Here is a 22,405-nt window from a genome sequence, read left to right on the forward strand (position 1 = left end):
TCTTCATTTAAAAAAAATTTAAGATCCCTGGCATGGAAGCAATGTAGCTATGTATAAGATTTGTTTTCCTAGTTAACATTTTTTTTTTTAAAGATTTTATGTATTTATTCAACAGAGATAGAGACAGCCAGCGAGAGAGGGAACACAAGCAGGGGGAGTGGGAGAGGAAGAACCAGGCTCATAGCAGAGGAGCCTGATGTGGGGCTCGATCCCAGGACACCGGGATCACGCCCTGAGCCGAAGGCAGACGCTTAACCGCTGTGCCACCCAGGCGCCCCCCTAGTTAACATTTTTTTTATAATATGTAAAGGAAAAATAATAATGTATTGTGGGTATATGATTCTTTTCCATAAGATATATGATACCAATACAAACAAATGGAAGGGAACAAATGGAAATACATTGTTATAAAGTTCTCCTATATGTGAAGTTATGTAATGCACCCTGTTGATAATGACATTAAATATTTATTCATTTTCTGTTAATTTGTAACAAATTTCCTCCAACCTAGTGGCTTAAAACAACACCTATTAATTAGCTCATAGTTCTCTGTGTCAGAAGTCAGCACAGCATGGCTGGGTTTCCAGCTTAGGGCCTCACAGGCTGAAATCAGGGTCAGATGGGTTGTAGCACTTTTTGGTGGCTCCTGGGAAAAATCTGTTTTCTAACTTACTGAAGTTATTGGCTGAATTCAGTTCCTTACTATTGTAGGATGGAGGTTTTTGTTTCCTTGCCGACTGTCAGCTGGGGGCTGATGTCATCTTTTAGAAGGTATCTTCATTTCTTGCCTTGTGACTCCCTCTTGTCTTCAAATCCAGCAATGGAGAATCTTTCTCACCAGGAGAACCTCATCTCTTTAAGGGCCTATCTGATTAGGTCAGCCTCACCGAGAGGATAATCGCTCATTCTTGAAGTCAGCTGTGTCTTACAATGTAGCCTACTCATTTATGGCAATGATATCTCATCACTGATTCTAGATTCCTTCCACTCTCAAAGGGGAAGAGATTATACAAGGGTGTGAGTCATGGGGGGAGGGGTCCTTTTAGAATTTTGACTACCTCACATTGTCAATGATTTACACAGTCCAATGAAAGGCAGAGATTTTTAGTTTAAATAAAAGTGCCAGACCCAAGTCTATGTTTAAATTGTTTAAACTAAGGTCTTTGAAAGAAAAGGTAGTGATAGCTGCAAAATTGATGAGAGGAAAATACCTGTATTAAAGTATTTTTGCCTTTAAACTATGGAGACATCTGAATGGTACTGTGACTTTTTTCCCTCTAATTTCACTGAAATTGCTGTCTTTGAAGGGTACCTAATGTAATTTTATGACAGATTAGTAAATGAACAACTGTAAATGAATAGCAGTAGAGGCAGTTTGTTATGTTTGGATCCTGGTAATTTTTTGATTTCCATGTTTTGTTTTTAAGTTTGTTTTATTATTTTTAAAATCCTTTTAAGTAATGCAAATTAAGGGTTTTGACTACATTCCCTAGGACATGAATGGCAAGATGAATTTTCTCGTATTATGGCAATGACAGATCCAGCTTTTGGATCTTCAGGAAGACCTATGCTGGTTTTATCTTGTATTTCTCAAGCAAATGTAAAAAGAATGCCCTGTTTTTATTTGGCTCATGAGCTGCGTCTAAATCATCTAAACCACCCATGGATGGTAAGGTTCTATCTTCTCTGGTGAGAAAAATCTTATTTTTCACTGTTCCCTATTTGATTTTATTCTTTCCTACTCTTTCTCTTTAATGAAATAGCATCCTAAAGTTAGTTTTAATAGCTTAATCAGTGGGAGATATTTGATTGGTATCTGTAAGTTTCACCTGATCATTTGCTCACTACTTGCCTCTCCTATCATAGATACAGTGAGATAGCAATTGGGGATTGGTTTTTTTTTTTTAGATGCCAGTACCATGGTTTTTTTTTCAGCGTTAACAATATTATACTTTAAGGATCATCAGAAATACAAAATACAAATTTCATCTCATTGTTTCTTTCCAAATTTTATTTTAATCATGGAATCCTTTCTTCAAATGAAACCTTACATAAAAGCCCCTAAGTAAAATAAAGGAAAGTAAAAATTGGAAATATGCTTATAAGTTAGAGGATTTTCTCCCTTCTTCCCCATATACCTTCCATGGAGTCCTGAACACAGTTGGAAAGCTACTGATAAAGGTGCAGCTTCCTGTGTGTTGGGAGTTTTAGCTTACCATTAGGAAGAGTGGCAGTCTTAAAAAATACATTTTTGCAACTGGATATCACATTTATCAGCTGACTAGCTGAATTCATTCAAAAATGTTTTAGTTTTCAAAGTGGATCCTTTAGAGGAGTTTTTTTTCTAATACATACAAGTCATAGAAATGGTAGTTCTTCCCATTCCCAAAACTGAGTTCCAAGATGAGTAATAAGCCTCATATTGGTAATAATTATGGACAGAAGACCATTTTTTAAAAATCTAAGTTCTATAGAAGACAAAAGTTGAATGACTCACCCAAAGTTTACTGGGATTTTTAAAATCCTGTTCTTTTTTTAGTGTCTAGAAAAATGTTTCTTTTAATCATAAGATTTTGAACTCAGTTTTTGACAGTGGTCTCTCTTATCTGCTCATAGGTCCAGGATACAGAGGCTGAAACTCTCTCTGGTTTTTTGAATGGCATTCAGTGGATTCTTGAAGAAGTAGAATCTAAGCATGCACGATGATCCTCCTTTTAGACCTTGGGAACTGAAACCACTTGAAACTTACTAAGGTCATGATGTGAATATTTGCTGAGTCAGCTAATTTTGTCCAGCCTTTTTGCAGGTGGGCTTTTTATTGGGACAGCTGTAACTGCTGTGTTTTTTACTTAATTTTTACTTTTTACCTTAAATCAATTATAAAAAAAAGTTTCAGTGCTAGCATTTAGCCCCCGAATGAATCTTTTAAGACTTTTTTTTGATAACTTTTATATTTTCTTTTTTAAAATATTAAATTCTGAAAAGAACAAGTTTGTACTTCTCTCATTCTTTGTGATTTCTAATTTCAGCTCAAAGATTGCCCTGGTGGAGAATAGCAAATTTGCTAAGCTTTCTGTAGGTTCTTTTCAAGGGTCCTTAACTGGTTATCAAAAAGAAGTTTTTATCTATTTTTAATAAATATACTGCTTAAAGACTGGAATATTTATTGGAATTGCACCTATTGTTATGGCCATATGACTTCTGGTTTTTTTTTTTTTTTTCCTGAAACAGTAGAAATTAACTATATCCTATGTAATCCTGAATCAGTGAAAATAACTTTCCTGGAAATTGCTATTTCACATAACTGAAAATTCATAAGATTCTAAAGCCAATTTCTATTCCATACTCATAGAGAAAACATTCCATAAGGCATGATCATAAGAACTTCTCCTCACAAATTGCAGAAGATATGTTATGTCTTTCCTATTTCATTGGAACTGAGGAATTTTAACATAATAACAAGAGCACAGTATTTGGGTTAGGATTAGGGTTAGAGTTAAAAAAAAAAAAAGCATAGTAGTATTATGGTGCTGCACCCAAGATACAGCCTACAATTTGTGAGTGGGTGCTGCTCCAAAAAAGGGAGCTTCTACATCTTGGGTACACTCATTCAGAACTTGGCTCCAGCAACATGTAGTTGGAGGCAGGATGGGAAATGCTGACATTTTGCTCCTGCGAAGATATTTCTCTAAATTAGAGAGGTAGTGTGGTTCTGCTTCCTTGGCTGCCCCAGTCTAGATTGGAGTTTCCATCTTGCTGAGTGGAAGGAGGAATGGAGAGTGAGTCTTGGCTGAAATCCCAGACACTTGATGTTCTTAGTGAGTTTTAGTAGATTTTTAAAAAAATACTTCTTCATTTTCTGCGTGCTTTGGAGAGACTTTACGTGATTGTTTTTCTTTTATTATAATATTTTTTTATTATGTTAGTCACCATACAGTACATCCCTGTTTTTGATGTAAAGTTCCATGATTCATTAGTTGTGTATAACACCCAGTGCACCATACGATACGTGCCCTCCTTACTACCCATCACCAGCCTATCCCATTCCCCCACCCCCTCCCCTCTGAAGCCCTCAGTTTGTTTCTCAGAGTCCATAGTCTCTCATGCTTCATTCCCCCTTCTGATTACCTCCCTTCCTTTATCCCTTTCTTCTCCTACTGATCTTCCTAGTTCTTATGTTCCATAGATGAGAGAAACCATATGATAATTGTCTTTCTCTGCTTGACTTATTTCACTTCGCATTATCTCCTGCAGTGCCGTCCATGTTGCAGCAAATGTGGAGAAATTGTTCTTTTTGATAGCTGAGTAATATTCCATTGTATATATGGACTACATCTTCTTAATTCAGTCATCTGTTGAAGGGCATCTCGGCTCCTTCCACGATTTAGCTATTGTGGACAATGCTGCTATGAACATTGGGGTGCATATGGCCCTTCTCTTCACTACATCTGTATCTTTGGGGTAAATACCCAGTAGTGCAAACGATGGATCATAGGGTAGCTCAATTTTTAACTTTTTAAGGGACTTCCACACTGTTTTCCAGAGTGGCTGTACCAACTTGCATTCCCACCAACAGTGTAGGAGGGATCCCCTTTCTCCACATCCTCTCCAGCAATTGTTTCTTGCCATGTCAATTTTTGCCATTCTAACTGGCGTAAGGTGGTATCTTAGTGTGGTTTTGATTTGAATTTCCCTGATGGCTAATGATTTTGAACATTTTTTCATGTGTCTGTTCGCCATTTGTATGTCTTCATTGGAAAAGTGTCTGTTCATATCTTCTGCCCATTTTATGATTTGTTTATTTGTTTCTAGTGTATTGAGTTTGAGAAGTTCTTTGTAGATCTTAGATACCAGTCTTTTATCTGTAGTATCATTTGCAAATATATTCTCCCATTCCGTGGGCTGCCTCTTAGTTTTTTTGACTGTTTACTTGGCTGTGCAGAAGCTTTTTATCTTGATGAAGTCCCACAAGTTCATTTTTTTTTTAAATTATACCTTTTTTTTTTCTTTTTACATTTTATTTATTTATTCAACAGAGATAGAGACAGCCAGCGAGAGAGGGAACACAAGCAGGGGGAGTGGGAGAGGAAGAAGCAGGCTCATAGCGGAAGAGCCTGATGTGGGGCTCGATCCCATAACGCTGGGATCACGCCCTGAGCCGAAGGCAGATGCTTAACCTCTGTGCCACCCAGGCGCCCCCCACAAGTTCATTTTATCTTTTGTTTCTCTTGCTTTTGGAGATGTGTCATGAAAAAGGTTGCTTTGGCCGATGTCGTAGAGGTTGCTGCCTATGCTGTCCTCTAGGATTTTGATGGATTCCTGTCTCACATTGAGGTCTTTCATCCATTTGGAGTTTATCTTTGTGTCTGTTGTGAGAGAGTGGTCAAGTTTCATTCTTTTGCATGTAGCTGTCCAATTTTCCCAGCACCATTTATTGAAGAGACTGTCTTTTTTCCACTGGATGTTTTTTCCTGCTTTATCAAAGATTAGTTGCCCAAAGAGCTGAGGGTCCATTTCTGGGTTCTCTATTCTGTTCCATTGGTCTATGTGTCTGTTTTTGTGCCAGTACCATGCTGTCTTTGTGATCACAGCTTTGTAGTACAACTTGAAATCGAGCATTGTGATGCCCCCAGCTTTTTTTTCCCTTTTCAACACTTCCTTGGCTATTCGTGGCCTTTTCAAAGTTTCCACACAAATTTAAGGGCTGTTTGTTCCAGTTCTTTGAAAAATGTCATTGGTATTTTGATCGGGATAGCATTGAAAGTGTAGATTGCTCCGGGTGGCATGGACATTTTAAGTATGTTAATTCTTCTGATCCATGAGCATGGAATATTTTTCCGTCTCTTTGTGTCTTCTTCAAGGTCTTTCAAGAGTGATTAGAAACCAGTAGCACAGTAGAGCAGATCAACAGAACTAAAAGCTGGTTCTTTGGAAGAATAAATAAAATAGATAAGCCACTGGCAAGACTTATCCAAAAGAATAGAGAAAGGACCCAAATTAATAAAATTATGAATGGAAAGAGAGAGGTCACAACCAACACCAATGAAATTGGAAGGATTATTAGAAACTTTTACCAACAGCTTTATGCCAATAAATTAAGCAACCTGGGAGAGATGGAGGCCTTCCTGGAAACCTATAAACTACCAAGACTGAAACAGGAAGAAATTAATTTTTTAAACAGACCAATTAATTATGAAGAGATTGAAACAGTGATTAAAAACCTTCCAAAAAACAAAACGCCAGGGCCTGATGGATTCCCCAGGGAATTCTACCAATCGTTCAAAGAAGAAATAATACCTATTCTCCTAAAGCTATTTCAAAAAATAGAAACAGAAGGAAAACTACCAAACTCATTCTATGAGGCCAATATTACCTTGATCCCCAAACCAGGCAAAGACCCCATCAAAAAGGAGAATTACACACCGATTTCCCTAATGAATATGGACGCCAAAATCCTCAACAAAATCCTGGCTAATAGAATCCAACAGTACATTAAAAGGATTATCCATCATGACCAAGTGGGATTCATCCCTGGGATGCAAGCGTGGTTCAACATTCACAAATCTATCAGTGTGATAGAGTATATCAACAAGAAAAAAGCCAAGAATCATATCCTCTCAATAGATGCAGAAAAAGCATTTGACAAAATACAGCATCCTTTCCTGATTAAAACCCTTCAGAGTGTAGGGATAGAGGGTACGTTCCTCAATCTCATAAAAACCATCTATGAAAAGCCTACAGCAAATATCGTTCTCAATGGGGAAAAGCTGGAAGCCTTTCCCTTAAGATCAGGAACACGATAAGGATGCCCACTCTCATCATTATTATTCAACATAGTACTAGAAGTCCTTGCAACAGCAATCAGACAACAAAAAGGGATAAAAGGTATCCAAATCGGCAAAGAAGAAGTCAAACTGTCTCTCTTTGCAGATGACATCATACTCTATATGGAAAACCCAAAAGAATCCACCCCCAAACTACTAGAAGTTATAGAGCAATTCAATAATGTGGCGGGATACAAAATCAATGCTCAGAAATCAGTTGCATTTCTATACACGAACAATGAGACTGAAGAAAGAGAAATTAGTTAATCCATCCCATTTACAATAGCACCAAAAACCATATGTTATCTTGGAATTAACTTAACCAGAGACGTAAAGGACCTATATTCTAGAAACTACAAATCACTCTTGAAAGACATTGAAGAGGACACAGTAAGTGATTGTTTTTTAAAAAATAATTTTCTCCAGTTTCTCTAGGGAGCCATTCCACAGAACCCCTCATGCTATTATGCCAAAAGTAGATCTCCCTATTTCCTTTAATACTTGTAGTACATCACCTCATTCATTCCTGATATTGGTAATTTATGTCTTTTTTTCTTCTTGACCAATCTAGCTAAAGTTTTATTGATTTTATTATTCTAGAAAAACCCCACCTTTTGGTTTTACTGATTTATTCTATATTTCATTGATTTATGCTCTAATCTCCTTTTCTGCTTTATAAATTTTGAGTTTTTATTCCGTTTCCTCTTTTCTAGTTCTTTAAGGTAGAAATTTAGATCACTGATTCTATTCTTTTTTTAAAAAAATTAATTTTTTTAAGTAGGCTCCATGCCCAGTGTGGAGCCCAGCACAAGGCTTGAACTCACAACGCTGAGATCAAGACCTGAGCTGAGAATCAAGAGTCGGGCGCTTAACTGACTGAGCCACCCAGGTGCCCCATTCCTTTTTTAAAAAATAAGCATTTAAAGCTATTGATTTTCCCTTAAGCCCTCTTTAGCTTCATGTAAACATTTTAAAATGCTATGTATTTATTATTATGCAGTTAAAATATTTTCTAATCCCTTGAGATTACTTTTCAATCCATGGATTATTTGGTATTATCGTTTTAGTGTTGTTTAATCTGTTACCTATATATTTTATTGTTATTGATACCTGATTCAGTGTCTCTTTTAATCAGAGAACACTAAAATTTAAATCTTTAAATTTGTTGAACCTTGCTTTCTGGCCCAGGTTATTGTGTATTCTGGTGAATATGCCACATGCACTTGAGAAGAGTTTATATCCTGTTGTTGTGGTGGTGGAATATTTTATAGCTATCTATTAGGTCAAAGTAATTGATAATGTTCAGATATTCTATATTGGCTATATTGATTTTTTCCAAAGATTTTATTTTTAAGTAATCTCTATACCCAGTGTGGGACTCAAACCCACAAACCCAAGATCAAGAGTCACTCACTCTGACTGAGCCAGCCAAGTGCCCCATATTGATTTTTATATGGTTTTATCAATTACCAATAGGCATTAAAGACTTTATGTAGAATTGGCTAGTTTTCCTTTTAACTGTCAACTTTTGCTTAATGTGTTTTGATGATGTTTTTAGGTACGCATACATATATGACATTTATGTTTATGATGAATCAACCCTTTTATCATTATTAATAATATCCTCTTTGCTGTTAATACTTGTTGTGAAATCCATTCTCTAATATTAATATAACCCCTTCACATTAAAAAAAATAGTGATCTCATGATACATCCATTCAACCTAAATCTGTTTTTATGTTTTAAGTGTATCTTCTGTAGATAAAACATAGCCAATTTTTCTTTTTTCTTTTTCCATTCTGGCAATACCTACATTTTAATTACCATGTTTAGATCATTTACATTTAATGCGATTATTGATATGATTGGCTTCAGATCTGCCATTTTATTATTTGTTTATCCCCTTTTCACTATAGTTGTTTCTCTAGTCTTTCTGTTTGGGTATTTCAATATTTTTTAGAAATTGATTTAAGTTTTTCTATTAGTTTTTTTTAGCACGTCTCTGCATTTTTTGGAGGTTGCTCCGGTGATTGCAATGTATTTCCTTAGCTTTTGAAAGTTTTCTTATGGTTAACCTTGTACCAATTTGTGTAATATGTACAAATGTTGTAACTGTGTGGGTTTCATTATTCTTTTCACCACTCCTTGCTATAGCTGTTAAATGCAGTATACCACCATATGTTATAAATCTCAGAGAACAGTGTTATAGTTTTTGCTAAAACAGTCCATATATGTTACAAAGAAGTTAAAAGAAGAAACATTTTACAAAATAATAAAAGTCGTCTTTTATTTTTTCAAGATATATAAAATCCTGGGTTGACAATTTTATTCTTTCAGCCCTTTCAAGATGTTCTTTTGTTTTCTTCTAGCCTCTATAATTTCTGATAAGAAGTTACTCACTAATTACATCTTTATTCTTTTGTATATAATTGGCCTGTATTTCCTTTTTTTTTTTTTTTTTTGGTCTGCTTTCAAGTTTACTTTTTATCTTGGTTTTCAACAGTTTAACTACAGTGTGCCTTGGAAGGCCTTGTTTATAATTATTCAGCTTGGGAGTTACTGGCTTATTGAATATTGAAATTCATGTCATTTACCAAGTTTGTGAGATTTTGGGTCATTATTTCTTCAAATATATTTTCTTCCCCATTCTTTTCTTTCTTCCTCTTTGGGTCTATATTGTGTAACAACACGTGTTTTACCATTCGTTATTATTTAACCTGTCTCTGAGGCTTTGCATATTTTTTTGTGTTTTTTTTTCTCTCTGTTCTTCAGTTTGGATAATTTCAGTTGATTATTCTTAAGGATTTGAAACGCTTCTTTTTGTCTATACTTTGTTAAATCAGTCTTGTGAATTTTTATAATTTATTATTGTATTGGTTCTATAATTTCCTTTTTTTTTTTTTCTATTTTCTTCTCAGATTTCCTTTTTTTTTTTTTTTTCATTGAGGGCATACATTCCTGTACATCATTGAGAATGGTCATAATCGCTGCTTTAATATGTCTGCTGGGATACCTGGGTGGTTCAGTTGGTTAAGCATCTGCCTTCTGCTCAGGTCCTGATCCCAGGGTCCTGGGTTTGAGCCTTGCAGGCGGGGAAGGGTCCCTGCTCAGCGGGGAGTCTGCTTCTCCCTCTCCTTCTGCTCCCCACGACCACCACTCCTGCCCCCTGCCAGCTTGTGCTTTCTCTCTCACTCTCTCTCTCTCTTGAATAAATAAAATCTTTCTAAAAAATTAAAATAAAACCTTTGTTTGCTAATTCCAAATCTGGAGGGGTTAGTTTCAGTTTTTTGTTATTTTTTTAATTAAAGTAATGAGGGTCATTTTTTTTTTTTTAAGATTTTATTTATTTATTTGACAGAGATAGAGACAGCCAGCGAGAGAGGGAACACAAGCAGGGGGAGTGGGAGAGGAAGAAGTAGGCTCACAGTGGAAGAGCCTGATGTGGGGCTCGATCCCATAACGCCGGGATCACGCCCTGAGCTGAAGGCAGACGCTTAACCGCTGTGCCACCCAGGCGCCCCATGAGTGTCATTTTCTTTCTTTCTTTCTTTTTTTTTTTTTGTATCTTGCAGAATTTTGTATTGTATTCTGAAAAATATGAATGTGAAATTGTGGAGACTCTGGCTTCTGCTATTTTTCTCCAATAGGTGATAGTTTTTTCTTTTGTTTAAGCAATTAATATGGTTAGACATAAATTGCAACTCTGTTCCTTGAGCAACAGTTCTACATTCAGTTTATCTTTATTATTTAAGTGAGCAGCTTGAGTTGGTTTTTCACACAAAGTTCAGCCAAAGATATAGACAGAGAATTTAGTGATTCCCTTCCTGGCTTTTTCTTTTCTGAGACTCCCTTTTTCCTCTCTAGTGGCTGCAGTTGTCCTCAACAAAATCAAAACATTTTTCTGCTTTTCATATCTGCTCTCTGTCTTTTGTCAGAATTCCTGTCGGGGGCTCAACAATTTATTTTCGCATTTGGAGTAGTTCTACTTTTTTCACATTTGGAGTTCACATTTGGAGTTTGCAATCTTGTATAGCAATCATATTGTTACTAAAAACTTCAGTGGTCTTTCTCTTATCCCAGCAAAATCTCTCTTCTTGTGACAGGTGTGATACTCCACACACAGATACCCAGACTAGGCAATTGGTCCTATAAAAGCAACAGCTCTTTGATCACCAGAAGAGTCTATTTATCTTTGGAATTTATTTAGACTTTTTGTACTTACTGCTCTTTGATGGCCTAAAGTATAATTTTCATTTTATTCTGTGCTCTCTTGTCACAATAACCATCTTTTGTGATGTACATTGTATCTGAAAGCAAGAATTTTGCTTTCCCATAAATTCCTTATGATTTCCCAGATCAGTGTTCATTTTTTAAAAAATTTCTAGCATTTTGTCTATACAGAGTAGCTGAACTATATTGATCATTATTTTACACCGTGAAGAGTTCTCATGTCTCATTTCCCCCTTGATTTTCTTTTTTTTTTTTTTAAGATTTTATTTATTTATTTGACAGAGAGAGACAGCCAGCAAGAGAGGGAACACAAGCAGGGGGAGTGGGAGAGGAAGAAGCAGGCTCATAGTGGAAGAGCCTGATGTGGGACTCGATCCCGTAACGCCGGGATCACGCCCTGAGCCGAAAGCAGACGCTTAACCGCTGTGCCACCCAGGCGCCCCTCCCCCTTGATTTTCAGTATTATTTCATTTTTACTGTATCGTGTGATGACTTTTTACTGTTTGTTTCCCCTCCTATTTGAATTATGTTTGCCTTCATATTCTTTGACCCTTGGAAGAAGTCCTAAACAACTTTTCATAACATTTGAGGTCTGACCCTTGCTATAGTCTCAACAAATTAAATATCGTATATTTAAAATTTTCCATTTGTTAATTCTTCCTACACATTTGTATAAGAATGTTAGAGGCAGCATAACTAAGTCATTAAGTGCAAGGACCCTAAAACCAGATTGGTCTGGGTTCACACCTTAACTTTATTACTGTGTGATCTTGGGCAAATTTCTTATGTTCTGTGTGACTGAGTTTCTCTAATTGTAAAATGAAGATAAATGATACCTCATAGAGTTCTTAAAAGGCTTAAATAAGTTAATATTTTAAAACACTAAGGACAGAGAATTGTACAAAAAAGTGCTCTAAAGTAGTTTGTTCTATAAATAAGTTTTGATGTACAGAACAACACCATTATCAAAATGAGTTTTTATTTTTAGTTTCATAAGAAAAACCTGATATAAATAGCCCCATTTACTTAAGAAAGCATATAAAAACCAAATGTAGATAGATCTGATGAAGTAATTCAGGGGGACAATAAGGCTTTTGATCTTTTTCCACAGAAATATAGAAATTTTAGTTAAAAATTTGGCAAAGCAATACTTTTTCTGTTTGCCATGAATAGCACTGTCAGTTTTACCCCAGAGTACATTGATGGTCATTTTCTACTTTCTTCCATGTAAAATACAAAGTTGTAGTTTGTTTGTCAAATTGATACTATAACTGAAGACTATTCTTAAATTCTGAAAAACATGACGGTGCTTCTCTAGATTTCCAGCAGGTGGTACTATTGCTACATACATAAAGAATTTATTACCAAACAAATAGCTATTTCAACTTAAGTTGTACAATTTTGAGTAGATTAGATTTTCAGTAGCATTTTCTTTTCTTTCTTTTTTTTTTTATAAAGATTTTATTTATTTATTTGACAGAGATAGAGACAACCAGCGAGAGAGGGAACACAAGCAGGGGGAGTGGGAGAGGAAGAAGCAGGCTCATAGCGGAGGAGCCTGATGTGGGGCTCGATCCCACAATGCCGGGATCATGCCCTGAGCCGAAGGCAAACGCTTAACCGCTGTGCCACCCAGGTGCCCCTTCAGTAGCATTTTCTAAAGTGTGTTTTGAAGTATAGTAATTTCCTTGATAACTGAATCAGCGTAACATTAGTTCTTAGTGGGTTAAATAGTTTAAGCACGTTACACAGGACTATTTACCGTGGGGCATTTTCCATTTTACTTTTTTCACAGAATATACTTAAGGATAGATATAGATTAGATACAGATGTAGATACATTTGTAGAACAAACTTAGAGAAAATGGTTTTAGAGGAATTCAAACTCAATAAAATATAATTTAAAATATTATTAGGACAATCCACAGAATGGGAGAAAATTTTTTACAAATGGTGTATGTGATAAGGGAGTTGTATCTAGAATATATAAAGAACTACTACAAATCAATAATGGAAGACAATTAAAAGGCAGCAAGGGATTGTTCATTGATAGATGAATGTATAAGGAAGATGTATATATACACAATGGAATATTAGCCATAAGAAAGAATGAAATCTTGTCATTTACAACAACATGGATAGACCTAGAGGGTATTATGCTAAGTGAAATAAGTCAGAGAAAGAAAAATACCATATGATTTTACTTATATGTGGAATCTAAAAACTCCCCACGGAAGCCAATGAATAAATAACAAAAAAAGAGAAACGTGTAAATATAGAGAATAAACTAGTGTTGCCAAAGGGAAGAGGATTGGAGAATAAGCAAAATAGGGGGAGGGGATTAAGAGGTACAAACTTCCAGTTATAAGTCATGGGGATGAAAAGTATAGCATAGGGATATAGTCAATAATATTGTCATGACTTCGTATGGTGACACATGGTAACTACACTTCTCTTAGCATTTTGTATTGCATATAATTGAATCACTATGTTGTGCATCCGAAACTAATATGTCAACTGTACTTCAGTTGGTAAGAAATCAGCAAAGAATCTAAAGATATTTCTCCAAAAAGAATACACAAATGACCAATATGTTCATGAAAAAATACTCAACATCATTAGCCATCAAAGAAATACAAATCAAAATCACAGTGAGATACAATTTCACACCCACTTAAATGACTATAATAAAAAAAATAGATAATAAGTGTTAGGGAGGTTGTGTAAAAATAGAACCTTCTTGGTCAGAATGTAATTATTTTGGAAAATGATTTGGCAGTTTCTCAGAATGTTAAAGATAGTGTTACCATATGATCCAGTAATTCCAATCCTAGGTATATATCTAAGAGAAATGAAAATGTGCATACAACAACTTGTATATAAATGTTCATAGCAACATTATTCATAATAGCCAAAAACTGAAAACAATCCAGAGGTCTATCAATTGATAAATGGATAAATAAAATTCTGTATATCCATACAATGGAATATTACTCAGCAGTAAAAAAGTGCCAACATGCTATAACATGGATGAACCTTGAAAACATTGTTAAGTGAAAGAAGCCACTCACAAAGGACCACATATTATATGAGTCCATATATATGAAATATCCAGAATAGACACAAAGTAGATTATTGGTTGCCAATAGTGAGGGGAGAGGGTGATGGAAGCATGGAGGTGGATGGCAATAAAATTTATTTCAAACAACTATCTTGACACTTGGATTTTTTTCTTGAATAGTTACACTTTATATTGCTGAGTTTCAGTAGCAGTTCTGGGTCATGTGTGCTTTTTTCTTTCATGTGAAGACAATCCGTTATAAAGTCAAAATCTAAGCTAATAATTTGCTAGATGAAATAGAAAGTATAGTAGCTAGCAATAAATTGTTTGGTTCATTGTAACTATATAGACCAGTATTACTTCAGCCCGATTTTTCTAGGTTATTATGAACATTATTATATTAAATAACCATTTAAATATTTTTTTCTCTGAGCTTTGTGATCACCCTTTTGCCCATTTTCTATTGGATTTTTTTTCCCTCAAATTTTAAAGGACTCTTCAGGTATCAGGGAGACTAGTCTTTATCTATGATGCAAATGTTTTTTCCCCGTTTTTCATTTGTTTTCTGACTTTTCTTGTTATATTTGCCATGCGAAACTTTTTAAAATGTCTAATTTATCAACATTTTTTTGTTGTATCTATATTTTGCATCATAGTTAAAAATGCCTTACCCACACACAGGTAATGAAATATACCCATATTTCTTCTTGTACTTGTGTGATTTCATATTTTACATATAAATCTTCAATCTGAATGGAGTTTATTCAGGTATTTTGTGACGTGTGAATCCAATTTTATCTTTTTCAAGTTGATACAATTGATTCATTATAATTTATAAATTTATAAATTTATGAAGTATTCATATTTCCCCCAGTGTTTTGAGATACCATACTCTTTAAAGACTAAATTTCTTTATGTAATTGAGTCTGGCCTTTCTGTTTTCTTTGGTCTGTTTCTCTATATGGTTCTAATATCTGATAGAGCATGGCTTCATCATTCCTCTTTTGAAAGGTTTTCCAAAATACTCTTTATTACTTATTGTTCAATATGACCTTTAATATTAGCTTTGTTAAAAAAACTTCTTTTTATTGGGAATGCTATGTATACACATATATGCATATAAATACATATGTTTCATATGTATGTAATATCTTGGAGAGAAATTATGTAGTCAGGATGTCGAGTCCTTTCTTAGAAAATGGATATGTTTCCCTTTATTCAGACAGATGTGTTTTCAAGTTTTCCTTATATATATTTTGCACATTTGCACTTTCCTTATATCTTCTGGTTGATTATTTGTATATATAAAAGTTATCGATTTTGTGTATTAAATTTATACCCTTCTACTTTATTGTTTGACTTAGTATCTTATTAATAATTCTTTGGATTTTCCAGATTTACAGTCATATGATCTGCAAATAGGGAGTTCTATTTTCTTCTTTTACAATGCTTAATCTTCTATTTGATTTTGCTTTGCTAATACCACCAATATAATGTTAAAGAATACTGAGACAAGGGAACTCCTTCCTTGCCTTGTTCCTCATCCGGGTAGGAATGCCTCTTGTCAGAAATTTCCCATTATGTAAGATATTGGCTTTAGGAGTGATGTTTAGTAATCATGTTAAGAACATATGCATTAAATACTATTTTATTAAGTATTTTTTTAAAAATGAGGGAGAGTTGTCGAATTTTGTCAGAGGCCTTTTTAGCTTCTATGGTTATAATATGAATCTTCTTAAATTATTAATAGAGTGAAATATACTAAATTAATATTTGACCATCCTTATAATTTTGGAATAAATCTCTTGCCTCATATTATATTATTTTCATATAGTGTTGATATCTTTGCTAATATTTGTTTAGGATTATTTTTTGCATCAGTATTTAGAATAGAATTCATAAGAGTTTTAAAAATGTGTGATATCTTTATTAAGTTGGTGCATCAGTAATATATATAATACTATAGGTAGTGTATTGGGAACATGTGGTTTTGATATTTTGGTAGAATTATTCTGTGAAAACATCTGATTCTGATTCCTTTATTACTGTACAGTTTTTTTCATAACTTTCTCTACTTATTCTATGGAAATAGGTCTGTTTAATCTGCCTATCTCTATAGGATTCAGTTTTTCCTTATTTCATCTAGGTTTTTCCAGTTTATTTGCATAGATATTTATAAACTGTCTTATGATTTTAAAATCCTGTTTCAAGATAAATTTCTCTTTACTATGTCTTATTTTGTATTTGTATGCTTTCTCCTTTTTTCCCTCTTGACTAGTTAAGTTAGTACTTTGTATTATTGCTTATTTTTCGAGAACTAGTATTTTGATTTATTTAGCGTTTTGGTCTCCTTTTTTTATAACTCAATATCTGCTCTTACTGTTCTTTATTATACTTTAACTTTATTTTACTGTACTTTTTCTAACTTTCTTTGTTGGGAATTTGATTATTTTTATCCTTTCATTTTATTGATATAAGTATTTAAGGCTATACATTTTCTTCTGATCACCACTTGCATTGTATTCCATAGATTCTTTGATTTTTATTTTTTGTTATCACGATTCTTTAGAAATTTAGAAATTTTGATTTTCATTTCTTCATTTCCAAAGAATTGTTTAATAGAAAGTTAAAAATTTTTTTACTGAAGAGTCTTCCACTGAAGGGTCTTTGTTTTCTGTTTTTAATTAATTTCTGGTTATTGTTTTATAGCCAGAGAATGTGGCATTAATTTTACTTTATGGAACTTAACAACAGATTTTGGCAACCTCATAGATGGTCAGATTTACTGAATGCTTCATGTACACTTGAGAAGAAACTATGTTCTTTTTTAATATGTGTCAGTGAGATCTACTTTATTGATTATATTATCTAGGTTATATATATATATTAATGTTTTTTTTTCTTTTTTTATTCTTTTTTTTTTAAGCGAGAGTGAAGTATTAAGTTTAAGGAAGTTACTGCATTACCTGGTGAATACGTGTTCATAGCCATTACTTCTTCACTGTGAATTGGATTCTTTAGCATTATGAAGTAAACTCTTTGTCTAATTTAATATTTCTAAGCCATGGAATGTCAGGGTTTCTTATTCACTTGCATTTACCTGGTTTAGCTTTTCTGAATCAGTTTGTTTTAAGTGGGTCTGTTTGTTTTAACACTTGGGTTTTGCTACATGAGCCAATATGAAAGTGTTTTTTATTAAATAGGTGAGTTAAGTTCATTTTTATTTATTGATATAATTATTATATATTTAGGTAATATTTACCTATTTACTGTGTGTTATGTATTTGTTGCATTTTTTCTATGTTGTCTATTTTTATGTTCCTTATCTTAATACTTTTAATATTATATGCTATAAATAAAATATGTATTTTACATGTTCTGTGTTTGTTTTGTTCTTATGGTTATCTTTGTGCTAATATACTTCATTAGTGACCATTTTCTTATTTAGATTTTTTTCCCATCTTCTCTATTTTCTTGCTGATCCTTTTTACCTCTCTCTTTATTTGACTTAAATTATTTTGTTGTTTTAATTTTTGCTTATGTTCCATATTATATTCTTAGTCTAATGTGTTGTTCCTTGGATGTCTTCCAATTTTGTCTTAATTTTGTTGGTGATTTTTTCATTTTCAGTTTTGTTCCTGAGTTCAGTCAACTCTCATTTTACATCTTCTTGGTTTTTTGTTAATTTTTATTTTGAACTTTTAAATATATTCTTTGAATTTTTTCACATCAGTAAATACTTGTTTAAGGATATTTGATTTAGATTGGCATATTTTTCTCTGCTTTGTATTTGTTCTTTTGGGAATAATTTTCATCATCTGAAATGTTCTGCTTTTCATTTTTTGGTTTTCTAATACAATACCTTTAGTATGGATAGTGTCTTCCTTTTTCTGTTAATTTTGGAGTATCTTACATTTTCCTATGCCAGCAATAACAATTGCAATGAGAAAAGGAAGTTTGGTGGCTTTTTTAGATTTCTTAGTGCTAGAGTCCCCTCTTCTGTTGGTATGATGAAGTGCAGGTTCTTTAATTAATGTCTACGTTTTTTGAGGGACAGAGGAGAGAGGATAATGATGTCTTCTATTTTCTTTTGTTTTTCTAAAATCTTTATTTTCTACTACTTATTTCCTTCTTTCCCCTCATCCCCTAAGTCCATGGGGATCCAAAGCCATTCCTCCTTCCAAGTCTTTCTACTCTTCTGGAGAAGAGGTACAACTCCCAATATGATTGCATCCACTTTCAAGGCCCTCCCTCTCAATTCCCCATAACCAGAACTCTGAACATCCACATATCAGACTTATTCTCTATCAAAAGATAGTGGGCCTCTATCTTTTGGAAGACGATTATATCTGTATTCCACACCTCAGGTGTCCACTTGCTGCTCTGCAGGGGACTCAAGAGGTGGGTTCTTCTGGTTTCTGAATGTTTATCTTAGTCACATGTAAATCGAAGTATTATTCTGCTTTAGTCATGTTGTAGGCATGAGTTATTGGCAGTTTTATTCACTGTCTCTGATCTGTATGGTATTCAGAAGGTACATGGAGATTCTAAATTTGATGGCCCTATTATCCTGTGGGATTCCAAAATCAGATTATGTTGTTTCTGAACAAATATAATTATTAATGAGGTCTTCCTTTCTTGAGCTACAATTTCTTTCCTTATAATTTCCACATATCAATTTCTGGTTGTATCTTTTGAGACAACATAGAATAAATCAAATTTCTCTCGTGTTCTAGCAAAAGCTGTTCCCCAGCCCATAAAATCTTTCCTCTGAAATAATTATCTATCAGCCCTTCAACCATTACTCAGGTGTTGGAGCTTCAAGTCACCCTCCCCTCACCTGAGCACTTTCTTTATCAAAGGTGCAAACTTCTCAGGTTCATAGTTTTCTATAATATATTTATCAGCATAACTTGAGGATATTGTTACCACCAGAAGAAGCTAACAATACCAATTCAAAAGTTCACTCTTAGAATGCTTTATTTTTCTTTGTCCAAATATAATAATCTATGTAAAGAAATAAAGGAAAATTAAAAATGGGAACAAAACATGTTTTTATATATTGCTTTTGACAAAGGAAGATTATCAGTTGGCTTATACACAAACACAGGAAGTATTTGTTCTGACTGGAAGAACAGTTAATGTGTCTAAATATTTCTAACCAAATGTAACAAATAAAATGTAGAATAGCCGGAATGAATATGAATACTTATGAATCTTAATTAGGAGTCCAGTGCTGCAAAGTGAATGCTAATGAATTAAGAGAGCTTTGCTTTTTCTCATTTATGTGGTGCCAATGGGGTTATGCCTTTTTATGCAATGATGCAAGTAAATCCTGGGATTGCTAAAAATTTTCAATACAGAGCACAGTATTCTTAGAGGGTTCAAATAGAAAGATAGGAGAATGTAGTGAAATGGAGTGGGGCAGTGAAGTTGAGAAGGTAGTGTGAGCACAGGCTTGGTAAGAATTTTCTTAGCAACTTTGGTGGTAGCTATTGGTGAAAACCAAAAATGGGACTTAATGAAGCTAAATGATGCATTTCCTTATGTGATTTTATCACCGCCACTTCCATGTGTTCTCATATTTTTATTGAAGAGCAAAGAAAACTGAAGATTTCGGTACAGAAACAAATATAAACTTAAGCCTAGAGGATAAAGTTTAAGCAAAAAAAAAAAAAAAAGTCTGCCCTACTAGTTTAGGACCATGGGAGCAAAATCACTGCTAAATATCAATAAATAGCACTACTGCTTACTTCACAAATCAAGGTAATACTATAGAAAATACCTTATATTTGTGCATGATTTTCTAGTGTATCTACCACATTCCTCATATTATCTCATTAAGTCTTTAGAGAAACTGTATGCACACAAGGCAAGATTCATCAAGATTAAGTGATTTGTCCATAGACATTGAGATAGTATGTGACAGAGCCAGTACTAACACTCATGTATTCAGTAGTCATTGGAACACAGCATTTTGAGAAAGTATAATGTAATTCATTGTTATCCTCAGTACTCAAATACTTCTTAGACTTGTGGTTTTATACTTGTTGAGCTAGGTTAATAAAAATTTAAGTATCTGCAACACATACATCCTTGCACGTACAAGCGCTCACACATACATGCATGTGAATGCATATGCCGATATCCGTACCCACGCACGTGTGATGTAGTATTTCTTAACCATGAAGCTTCCACTAAAATGTAAGCTCTGAAAGGGTAAGGATCTTAGTTTCTTTTAGTCATTGTCCTGTTTCTAACACCCAAAAGAGTCACTAGTACATGATGGGTGATCGATCAATTAACATTTTTAAAATACAAGAATAGTCCGCTGGTATGTTAATAATTATAGTCATTTTGCAAATCATTTTTATGATTTTTAAGAATAGTCTTTCTTAAATAAAACTAAAGCATGTAACCTGTGGGACGGGTTAGGCATACATAAATTAGGTAGTGTATATATGTGCTGAACAAATATAGGGAGAGATGGAAGGAACAAAAAGGCACTTGACATTCATGAGGCATGAAATATTCAAGACAGTTATATACTTAAATTGGCAACCTATTATTGACATCCAATCTGGCCACAGTGTCTCTTGCTGGGGCTGTTCGGGGGTTATTAACAAGCTCCTGACCAGGAATATTTGCTCCTGCATCTCTAATTGATCGAGTGTATGCAGGCTCCAGGTACCTGCCATCTGCTGAGTTGCCTTTCTCACCTTTAACTCTGGTCCTTGTAACTGCATTGTAAGCAGAGAAGGCTGATGTAACAAGAGAATGAGAGGGGAAGAACAAGCCAGCAAGTGAGAGGGGAGGGAGGGGAAGAAAGAGAGGTTGGGAGCAGGAGATGAGGGGAGAGAGAAAAAAAAGAGAACATCTGAACATTGTGTAACACAGGATTCAGGTAGCATGGTACCTTTATCCTGTTTGAACCCTATTCTAGTTGTATTAACAAACTTCATTTCTTTCCCCTTGCTTTTTTATAATTTTTAAAATTTTAATTCCAGTGTAGTTAACATACACTGTTCTATTAGTCTTGGGTGTACAATATAGTGATTCAGCAGCTCCATATATTACTCATTGCTTGTCAAGATAAGTGTACTCTTAATCCCCTTCACCTATTTGACCCATCCCTCCACCCACTCCCCTCTGGTAACCATCTGTTTGTTCTCTGTAGTTAAGAGTCTGTTTTTTGGTTTGTCTCTCTTCTTTTCCCCCTTTGTTTGCTGTTCTATTTTTTTTTAATGTTTTTTATTTATTATATTATATTAGTCACTGTACAGTACATCCCCGGTTTCCGATGTAAAGTTCGATGATTCATTAGTTGCATATAACACACAGTGCACCATGCAATACGTGCCCTCCTTACTACCCATCACCGGTCTATCCCATTCCCCCACCCCCCTCCCCTCTGAGGCCCTCAGTTTGTTTCTCATAGTCCATAGTCTTTCATGTTTCATTCCCCCTTCTGATTACCCCCCTTTCTTTATCCCTTTCTTCCCCTACCGATCTTCCTAGTTCTTATTCCATAGATGAGAGAAATCATATGATAATTGTCTTTCTCTGCTTGACTTATTTCACTTAGCATTATTTCCTCCAGTGCCGTCCATGTTGCAGCAAATGTTGAGAATTCGTTCTTTCTGATTGTTTGCTGTTCTATTTCTTTTTTTTTTTTAAATATTTTATTTATTTATTTGACAGAGGTAGAGACAGCCAGCGAGAGAGGGAACACTAGCAGGGGGAGTGGGAGAGGAAGAAGCAGGCTCATAGTGGAAGAGCCTGATGTGGGGCTGGATCCCATAATGCCGGGATCACGCCCTGAGCAGAAGGCAGACGCTTAACCTCTGTGCCACCCAGGCGCCCCTGCTGTTCTGTTTCTTAAATTCCACATATAAGTGAAATCATATGGTATTTGTCTTTCTCTGACTGGCTTATTTTGCTTAGCATTATGCTCTCTAGTTCCATTCATATTGTTGCAAATGGCAAGATTCATTATTTTTTATGGCTTAATAATATTCTGTTGTATATATGTATACCATATCTTTATCCATTTATCTACTGATGGACACTTGAGCTGCTTTCATAGTTTGGCTTTTGTAAGTAATGTTGCAATAAACATTGGGATGCATATATCCTTTCAAATAAGTGTTTTTGTATTCTTTGGATAAATACCCAGTAGTGCAATTACTGGATCATAGGGTAGTTCTAGTTTTAATTTTTTGAGGAAACTCCACACTATTTTCCACAGTGGCTACAACAGTTTGCATTCCCATATATAATGTATAAGAGTT

At 34.4% G+C, this 22,405-nt stretch overlaps 1 protein-coding gene across 5 annotated transcripts in view; it reads left to right on the plus strand.

Annotated features, from left to right (window-relative positions):
- FBXO4 (F-box protein 4) overlaps window positions 1-22,405 on the plus strand; it is a 356,505-nt gene that overhangs the window by 10,064 nt on the left and 324,036 nt on the right. Inside the window, exons 6-7 of one of the 5 annotated variants that reach the window (XR_006410388.3) lie at window positions 1,494-1,669; window positions 2,617-2,806. The exons of 3 other annotated variants lie outside the window; for them this stretch is intronic. Coding sequence is in view for 1 of the 2 variants with exons in the window: in XM_026506890.4 (XP_026362675.1) it covers window positions 1,494-1,669; window positions 2,617-2,706 (266 nt within the window). In the remaining variant the exon portion in view is untranslated. Of the gene's footprint in view, window positions 1-1,493; window positions 1,670-2,616; window positions 3,161-22,405 lie in introns of those variants that run through there. One more of the 5 variants, XM_026506890.4, reaches the window with a different exon arrangement.

This window comes from Ursus arctos, unplaced genomic scaffold, assembly GCF_023065955.2.
Source record: "Ursus arctos isolate Adak ecotype North America unplaced genomic scaffold, UrsArc2.0 scaffold_15, whole genome shotgun sequence".
Taxonomy (NCBI): Eukaryota; Metazoa; Chordata; class Mammalia; order Carnivora; family Ursidae; genus Ursus; species Ursus arctos.